Source organism: Gracilinanus agilis, unplaced genomic scaffold, assembly GCF_016433145.1.
Source record: "Gracilinanus agilis isolate LMUSP501 unplaced genomic scaffold, AgileGrace unplaced_scaffold49568, whole genome shotgun sequence".
Taxonomy (NCBI): domain Eukaryota; kingdom Metazoa; phylum Chordata; class Mammalia; order Didelphimorphia; family Didelphidae; genus Gracilinanus; species Gracilinanus agilis.
Genome location: NW_025384208.1, coordinates 1 through 8,756, shown reverse-complemented (window position 1 = coordinate 8,756; position 8,756 = coordinate 1). Strand labels below are relative to the sequence as shown.

Sequence of the window (8,756 nt, the reverse complement as noted above, 5' to 3'; positions counted from 1 at the left end):
TCAGCCTTTCTTTATACCCCAAATGCTTCTGGCACATAGTAGATGCTTAATAAATATCAATTGCCTCCCTGGGGGCGGCAGGGACATTGGGTTGTCAGATGTCTGGAGTGATGGAGGTAGCAGGAACATAGAGATTCTGGGAATTTGGAATGCTGTGGGATAGGGACATTGGAGTTCTAGACAGCTGGAGTACTGGGGGCAGCAGGGACATTGGAGTGCTGGACCCCTGGAACATGGGGAGGCATGTGTGGCAGAGCCATTGGGGTGTGAGTGCCTGGATCTCTGAGGGGAGTAACAGGGACATGGGGGTGTTGGGAATGTTTGGGGCAACAGACTTTGGATTGCTGGGAATGGGGGAGGACAAGAACCTTGGGTTCCTGGGGGTGGCAATATCAGGGGACTGGACTCCTGGAGCACTAGGAGGTATGGGAAACATCCGAGTGCTTCAAACTGGGAACAGTGGGAAGTGCCAGGGACATCATGGTGCTGGATTCCTGGAACCCGTGGGGGTCCTGGCAAGCCACAGGGATGTTATCAGGGAATGGGAATGCTTGGAATGCTAGTCACCGTCCTCTGTCTGTGCCAGGCCAGGAAACAAAGATGGACAGCAAGAAGGAGGCAGCTGAGGAGTCCACCCAGCCCCCAAAGAGGAAGAAATTCACTATCCCCCTAGAGGAGACTCCACCTCTGGAGGTAGAGGAGGGCAAGGGGTTGGAGGTAGGGGTGAACTGAGCCTGGGCTCCTGATGGATGAGGCCAGTGAGGCATTAGGAGGCTGTCATGTGCCTATCACGTGGGATCCTAGCCCCAGCTCTGGCCCTACTCCTTGTGGGCCTTGGGCAAGGCCTTTCCCCTCTCTGAGCTGTGGTTCTCTCTCTGCCAAATGAGAAGAACCCCAGGAGATCAGAAGATCCCTGCCTTGAAGTCAGGCTCATTCTGCCTGGACCCAGAGGACAGAACTGGGAGCACTGGGGGTGGGGGTGCTGGTGGAGAAGGTGCACAGATGTGTTTGGACTGTGTGAGGGAAAAACCTTTTTAAAGGGCTGCCCATCGAGGGCAGTATTCAAGGAGAGTCTGGGTGACCACTTGTCAGGGATGCTGTGGAGTGGAGAAGATGGGCTCCTTTCCTCTGCCTCTGATCTAGGAACTCCAAAGACCTGGGGGGAGTATCTGCTCCACAGTCAGTCAGCCTAAGTGAATTACACTGGCCTCACTTTCCCCCTCTGTAAAATGAAGCTTGACCTCAGGGGGCCCTCTCAGCTCCTTTGGTGCCTTGAGATGAATTTCAGAGGAGAAACAGATATCTTCATGCCTTCTTCTTTGCCATTCTCAGGTGAAGCCCTTATTTAAATCCAGCCGGAGCCTTCCCTCACCCGATACCTCTGTGCTTGGGTCAAATCCAACCTACGCAGACTATACCACAGCCAGGCTTGGTCCTGGAGGAGCCCAGCCTGAAGCCATTCCCTGTAGGGTCCAGGCTAGAGCTCCTCCTCTAGGGGCCCAGCCTGGAGCTCCTCCACTAGGGGCCCAGCCTGGAGCTCCTCCACTAGGGGCCCTGCCTGAAGAAGCTGCTCCCAGCCTGGGACCACCTGGAGGAGACATTGCCAACCAGGGCCCTCAGGGGCCAAAGCCTACCACCAAGAGCAACAGCATCATTGTGAGCCCCAGACAGGTGAGGTGGGGTCATGCCAGAACATGGAGGGAAGAGGTGGGGAACGAGAGGGCAGAATGGGCTCTCTTCTCACCTCCTGCTTCTTCCCAGAGGGGGAATCCTGTCCTGAAATTCATAAGGAACGTGCCTTGGCAATTTGGAGAAATTGTCCCTGACTATGTTCTGGGTCAGAGCACTTGTGCCCTCTTCCTCAGGTGAGCCCCCAACCTTCTTAGAGGCCTCCCAGATCAAATCTAGATTTGAAGAAAATCACCTGGAGGCAGTTAGGTGGCACAGTGGACAGAGCACCAAGCCTGGAGTCAGGGGAACCTGGGTTCAAATCTGGCCTCAGACACTTCTTAGCTTCGTGACCCTGGGCAAGTCACTTGACCCCCATTGCCTAGCCCTGACCACTCTTCTGCTTCAGAGTTGGTACAAAGAAAGGAAGGATTTTTAAAAAATCACCAAATGGGATTTGGGCACGGGGAGGGGAATGGAGAGTCCTGCCAGCCAGAGAGTGGGCATCCCAGGGGACCAGGAAGAAGGGTGGGGTGGAGAACTAGGGGAGGAGCCCTAGAGAAGGGCCTATTTGAGCATCTTTATGATCCTGCCCCCTGGCTTAGTACCCAACATGCCGCAGCGCCCTAATAAATGCTGGTAGATCGATTTCTTCCCACCTGTTGACATCCTCTTTCTTCAAGAGGCAATAAAGGGGTCAGCTGAAGACTTCCCTGATCCCCCTCCACCCACCCACCCACACACCCGCAAGGGAGTGCTCTCTTTTGGGCCCAGCCCACGGCCCACCCTAGTTAATGTCCTCCTTCTGGCCGTGACCCCGGGATCCCAAAGGCTGGGGCAGCGGAGCCCAGGCAGCTCTGACAGATCTTGCCAAGCTGGAAAGGCCTGTAGTACAAGCCCAGGGGTGGACTGTGTGTCCGTCATCCAGGATTAAGCTAGTTGGGTTGGGCCTGGGTCATCACCTGATTCACTGCAAAGGGATCCATTTCTTGGCCACAAGCACTCTCACCATTTACTACACGCTATGCTGGTAGATGGAGGGACTGTGTCGTGCATGTGGAGGGATGGATGTGTCATGGCAGCTAGCATGGTGTGGAAGGATGAGTTTGGAGACCCAGGATCTTGGTTCCATTCTGGCTCTGCCTTTCCCTACTTGAGGCCTCAGGCAAGTGCTTGAGCTATCCAAGACTTTTCTTCTCTGTAAAATGAGGCTGGATCAGGGGTTCTTGACCCCTTTCTGTGTCCTGGGCCGAGCATGCTGGTGAAGCCCAGGGACCCCTGCTCCGAATGACGGCCTTAAACGATCGAAGGGAATGCTGAACTTCTGCTAGACATTATTGAAAACAAAGATGACATCGTCTTCCCATCCAAGTGCACGGGACCCCTCTGAAAGCTATCCCCAGACCCTTGTGGGTTCCCAAACCCACCCTAGCTTAGAACTCCTGAAAGAAGTAAACTTGGAGGGTCCCTCCAGCTTAAACTATGAACTACAAGCATTTATGGCTCTCCTGCAGTGGGGTGCATGTCACAGGATCATAAATATGGAATTGGAAGGGAACTCGAAGAGGATCTAGTCCAATGCCCTTGTTTTCCAGATGGGGAAACTGAGAACCAGAGAAGGCCAGAGAATGTGGCCCAGGTCACTCAGTGACCAAATCTCCTGACTCCAAATCTCACAGGGTTTTTCCTGCACTAGGCAATTTCCAATGGAGGATGTATGAGGCACTTAATTAAGGCTTCTGAAATTTGGTGAATTGCATTTTCCTGCTTCTCCTTTATAGTCTGCGCTACCATAACTTGCACCCCAATTACATCCATGAGCGTCTGCAAGGGCTGGGGAAGAACTATGCCCTCCGGGTACTCCTGCTTCAAGTGGATGTGGTAAGAATCCAGGACTGGACAGCCTGGAGCTCTGCTAGACCCCTTTCATGCTCCTGGGCAAGACCCTGGAATTCTGTGGTCCTGTTTTGCCAGATACATTGGGATGGCTTCCAAAGGAGAGGGTCCCTCCTAGCTCTGATGGTCTCTGTTCCAAGCCCCTTCCCATAGAGACATTTCCTATTCTAAGCTCCCTTCCAGTTAGGATAGACTATGTTCTGATGTCTCAGCTCTGACAAACTCTCTCTCATTCTCTCTTTAAATTTGTTTGCAACGAGCACATGCATTTTCTTCTAGTTGCCTCTTCCCCACATTGCAGAAAAGATGAAAGAGAAAAGTAAAAAGTAAAGAAGAAAACATCCCCAATTGGCCATGCCCAAAAAATATTTCTCATTCTGTATATTGATTGACTCTGTTACCTCTGCTTAGGAGCCAGGTGGCACATTTCTTCATCAGTCCTCTTGTAACGATTAAAATTGATAAAAACTGATATGAGGAAAACTAATATTTTATTTAGGCCCATGTTGATAGAATAAAATCGACCACGTGCCTGTAAAAAATTCAAATTGCCGCCTCCTCCTCCTCTTCATCCCCAGGGAGCGCACTCAGGTAGCAAAGAGGAAGTCAAAACCCACTTCCCAATATTTAAAGCTGGGCTTTACCTTGAAGACATTATCCAAAACAGGAAACCTGTTGGACCATGGAAAACGTAGTTTTCCAAGTGTCCACAGGAAGTTTGTCATTAAAGCTCAAATAGCTCTAAATAGAGCACCAGAAATTCTAAATAACACACTCTCAAATTGTGGTTGGATTGACCCAATCCATTGAATTGATCAGTTTCTAAGTTCTTAAAAGGAGCTATTCTTTACAACTGTTTGTTATTTTCCTAGATCTACTTTCACTCTGCACCAGTTCATACAAATCTTCCTGGGTGTCTCCAAAACTGTGTCTTTCTTCCTTTCTTACAATGTAATCAGACACCATCAATTCATATACCAGTTTGTTCTACCATTTCCCAATTGATGGAGACCTTTTCAGTTTCCAGTTCTTTGTCCCCTCAGAAAGAGCTGTATATTTTTCTATCTATGAATCCTTTTTCTTTGATCTCTTTAGGGTATAGACCCCATAGTGCTATCACTGGGCAAAGGGTATGTATACACAATTCAATCATTTTGGGGGCATAGCTCCACCAATTTATTTACCAGCCCCTCCAGCATTGTAATTTTCCTTTTTCATTAACTTTGGCAATCTGATTGGTCTTGAGGTCAAACCACAGAGTTGTTTTAATTTGCATTTCTCTGCTTGTTAGTGATGTGGACCATTCCCCCCCCCCCCCAGCTTCAGTTTCTTCCCTGAGAACTATCTGTAAATATTATTTGACCACTGGGAAACATTTTTTCTTCTAAATTTTGAGTTAGTTCCTCATACATCTTGGAAAGGAGACTTTTATAAGAGAAACTTGTGGCAGAGATTTCAACCTTCCTTTCCTCTCCCTGTTCCCTACTTCTAATTTTAGCTGCCTTGATTTTGTTTGTGCAAAATGTAATTTAAAAAAAAACTGTCCGTTTTTATCTTCTTCAATCCTCTTTATCCTTTGATTATAAATTATTTACTTATCCATATATCTGAAAGATAATCTTTTTCTTTTTAAAATTTATGATGTCTTTCCATGTTTTAAAGTCCCTCCCAGCTCTTCTGACAGTCTCCATTCCAAGTTCACAAACTTTGGTCTATGGTTCTAATCCTCTCTCTAATCTTGGTTGAAACAGAAAGACCCTCAGCGTGCTCTGAAGGATCTGGCTAAGATGTGTATCTTGGCTGACTGCACACTGATTCTAGCCTGGAGGTGAGGTCTGGGATACAGCAATAGGGGAGTGAGATTGGGGGTGGGGTGTGTGTGAGGGAAAGCCACCCCTTTCCTTCTCCTCTCCCTCAGCCCAGAAGAAGCCGGGCGGTACCTGGAGACTTACAAGTCCTACGAACAGAAGCCTGCTGACCTGCTGAAGGAAAAGCTTGAACAGGACTTTGTGTCCAGGGTAAGAAGCTTTTCCTTTGATTCTCACCATCCTCTTCCCTCCACCCTGTGCCAAAGCCAGCGTGGCTCCATGTCACTTTCTTCCTAGGTCACCGAGTGTCTGACCACAGTGAAGTCAGTGAATAAGACAGACAGCCAGACGCTGCTGGCCACCTTTGGGGTAAGGGTCCCGCTGTGCTGTGCCTCCGTCCCCTGTCTTGCTGTCATCCAAGCCTCAGGCTGCTCCAATCCCACCTACCCCAGCTCTGACTTCCAACATTCCTGAACTCTGGTACCTCTCTTCTCACTCCATCCTTCTAATGCCAGGAAGCTGTCTTCCCCCTTCAGTGATGGGGAAGGGTGGGGTGGGGGAAATCACCCAGCATGGCCATTATAATTAGACTCACTTTGGGGTCCATCTAACCCACCCCTTTCCATGTGTCCCTGGCTCTCTTTGCAGTCCCTGGAGCAGCTCACAGCTGCCTCTCAAGAAGACCTGTCCCTCTGTCCTGGCTTTGGGCCTCAGAAGGTGAGGGGAGAGGAGCTCCCAGGGGATCGTGGGATCAGAGAACCTCAGAGTTCAGGGTCCTTACTCCTCATTTTACAGATGGGAACCTGAGGCCCAGATGGGGAGGATTAGGGGCATAACTGAGTTAGGACCTAGGACTTTCAGATATGGGCTCCCCACCCCATCTCCAACCCGGGAGGAGCCTGAGAGAGGCTAGGAATCAAAACAAACCCACAGCTGCATCCCAGATGTGCAAAGTATATCCTTTTAATGGTGGAGACCCAACTGTCTGTTTCTTCTCCAGGCCCGAAGGCTCTTTGATGTCCTACACCAGCCCTTCCTGAAGGTGCCCTGATAACCCCAGGGAGGGGCCTGGATGGCAGGAGTGGGCAGGGAGGGTCCCAGATTGGATGGCAATAAAGCATGGATACCAGCTGACTCGTCTCCATCACTGACTAGACATCCCCCCTGGGTTGGAACAAGAGCAGGATGATGTGTGGAGGTCCAGTCCCTCTCCAAGATCAAGCTTTGCTAACTGTGGATCTTTAATCTCATCTTCCTGGCCCCTAGGAGGCCCCCTCCCCACTGGGCCTGGTCTCGGATGGGCTGGCTCATCCACTTAGGCTTCCAATGGCTCAGCCTCCCCCTGTTGTAGTCTCTTCTTCTTTTTCTTCTTCTCTTCTGTCCCCTGACTGGGGCTTGGGGCCACTGACGCGGGGATCCATGTGGAGGAGTCAGTCTCCTTTGGTGGCTCTGGTGCCATCTCCTCCCCTTCCTCTGGCTTCTTCCTCTTCTTCTTCTTCTTCTTGATGTGCAAAGAGTCAGCCTCCTCAAGGGACTCGGTCACTACAGTCTCTTGGCCCAGCATTTCTCCTCCTGGTTCTTCTTTCTTCCTCTTGGGTGAAGATAGGGCTGCTATCTCCTCCTTCATACCAGCAGCTTGCTCAGGCTCCAGCATCTCTCCTCCTGCCTCCTGCCTCTTCCTGCTCTTCTTTTTGGCAGAGGATGGGGTTGATTCATTTGGAAGATCAGTCCAGACCTCAGCCTCTAGTTGCCTCTCCTCCTGCTCTATCATCTCTCTTTCCAGTTCTCGTTTTTTCTTGCTTTTCTTTGGTTTAGTGGGTGAAAAACTGGCCTCCTGTGGAAGCTCCATTGCTGGTACCTCTCCTGCTGGCTCCGGCATCTCTCTTTCCTGTTCCTTCTTCTTTTTCTTCTTTTTCTTGATAGGTAGTAGGGCTGCCACCTCTTCCTCTATTTTGATTGCCATTTGCTCCTTAAGTTCTGGCATCTCCTGTCCCAACGCTTGCCCTGGAGCAGAGTCCAGCCCCCCCTCTCCATTCAAAACCTTCTGTGGCCCTGGACTCAGAGACAGTGATTCAGACTTCTTCCTTTTCCGGGAAGACTTCATCTCCCCTGCTTTCCCTGTCCCTGAGGGGGCAGGTTGCCCCACCACAGGCTGCCGGCCCCCAAAGGCCTGAAATCGGGGCCGTAGGCCAGGCGGGATCTGTGGGGGTGGGCTGGTGGGGATGGCATGGAGGAACTGGCCAGACAGTTTGGTGCGGGGTACTTCTATGACACTCAGGGTGCCCTGCAGTGCTGGTGCTGGGAGGAGGTGGCCGTCTGCAGAGGACGCTGGGGCCAGCAGGGTCTCAGGGCCGGTGGAGGTGTTGCTCAGGACTTGGTAGCGCAGGCGGATGCCCGCCTCATTCCGATGGCTCTTCAGGGTCTGGAAGCCCACAAGAGGCACCTTGCATCCATTGAGGCTGTAGAGGAAGGAAGGGGGGCTTGAATGGGATGGGGATGGAAGGGGGCAGGCCCAGCACAAGAACCCCCAATAACTAGGGGGGGCACACTGGAATTCTGGGATCCCTGATTCCTAGGACTGACGGACTGTAAGCTCCCCAAAAGCACCTTCTGTGTCTTTCCTCTCAGTGGGCCCCCAGGGCCTGGCACACAGTAGGTGCAAGACAGGTCCAGACCACGTGAAGGAATGAACTCGAGAGCCCGCAGGGCCCAGGCCCCACCTCGGCCGCGAGGGTGTTTGCCTGCACATGCGGGCCACATAGCCCACTCACCTGTTCGGGCTGAAGTCCGCGGGGGTCCGGATGAGCCACAGTTCGGTGTCCGGCTTCCGCAGGGCGTCCAGGCCGAGGCGAGGTGGCGGCTCGGGGGGAAGCGCGGCCGGGCAGAAGTCGTCCGGGCAGAGGCGGCTCCGGAGCGCTGGCGGTAGACAGCAATTGGGATGGCGGTGAGCAGAGCGTTCTCGGCCCCCGCCGTCTCCGTAGCAGCGTAGCCCTCACCCCTGACCCTCCGCAGTGTCCCCCTTTCCTCCCCGTCCCTCCCCGTCCCTACCTTCGGTAGTCATGGTCCAGCAGCTCGACAACTTCCCCAAGTTCAGCTCCGGTCCGGAACGCGCGGCCAGAACACGTGGGACAGGGGCGGGGCTGCTGAGCTGGGTGAGCCCATCTGTACTGGAATCGAGGGGGGAGTAAAAGTCGGGAGGAGTCACGTTCCCGGCGTCTCGCGTTCCGCGCGATCAGCGGCCTCCCCTTTGCCTCGGGCGCCTTTGGACCATCCCAGCACAGCGGGAGCCGACTGGGAGGAGCGAAACTTCAGGGCTTGAAGCATTTAAAGCGGCAGACGAGGGGCGGGGTCGAGGCCAGCGGTCTCCCGGAGTCGGGAGTAGGG

The 8,756-nt window shown here is 52.5% G+C and overlaps 2 protein-coding genes across 2 annotated transcripts; one reads left to right on the top strand and one right to left on the bottom strand.

The window, feature by feature from the left end:
• The first annotated feature begins 590 nt into the window (after positions 1 to 590).
• ERCC1 (ERCC excision repair 1, endonuclease non-catalytic subunit) lies at positions 591 to 6,501 on the top strand. Its single transcript, XM_044684392.1, has 9 exons — positions 591 to 693; positions 1,333 to 1,671; positions 1,762 to 1,865; positions 3,450 to 3,549; positions 5,316 to 5,392; positions 5,483 to 5,582; positions 5,670 to 5,741; positions 6,021 to 6,089; positions 6,373 to 6,501. Exons 1-9 carry the CDS (start codon positions 601 to 603, stop codon positions 6,421 to 6,423), a joined length of 1,005 nt encoding a protein of 334 aa, XP_044540327.1. The 5' UTR covers positions 591 to 600; the 3' UTR covers positions 6,424 to 6,501.
• On the bottom strand, positions 6,449 to 8,522 carry POLR1G (RNA polymerase I subunit G). The gene is made up of 3 exons (XM_044684391.1): positions 8,421 to 8,522; positions 8,144 to 8,288; positions 6,449 to 7,831 (listed from the first exon to the last, which is right to left on the bottom strand). The coding sequence occupies exons 1-3, from the start codon at positions 8,431 to 8,433 to the stop codon at positions 6,688 to 6,690; spliced, it is 1,302 nt and encodes a 433-aa protein (XP_044540326.1). The 5' UTR covers positions 8,434 to 8,522; the 3' UTR covers positions 6,449 to 6,687.
• Positions 8,523 to 8,756: the final 234 nt, after the last annotated feature.

What these genes read in the sequence shown, in the direction of transcription:
- ERCC1 (XM_044684392.1), top strand. Translation starts at nt 601, where the DNA reads ATGGACAGCAAGAAGGAGGCAGCTGAGGAGTCCACCCAGCCCCCAAAG. An exon ending in TCCTGCTTCAAGTGGATGTG is followed by an intron (nt 3,550 to 5,315) that starts GTAAGAATCCAG and finishes TGGTTGAAACAG; the next exon opens with AAAGACCCTCAGCGTGCTCT. An exon ending in CGCTGCTGGCCACCTTTGGG is followed by an intron (nt 5,742 to 6,020) that starts GTAAGGGTCCCG and finishes CTCTCTTTGCAG; the next exon opens with TCCCTGGAGCAGCTCACAGC.
- POLR1G (XM_044684391.1), bottom strand. An exon ending in GCGGACTTCAGCCCGAACAG is followed by an intron (nt 7,832 to 8,143) that starts GTGAGTGGGCTA and finishes CTTCCTCTACAG; the next exon opens with CCTCAATGGATGCAAGGTGC.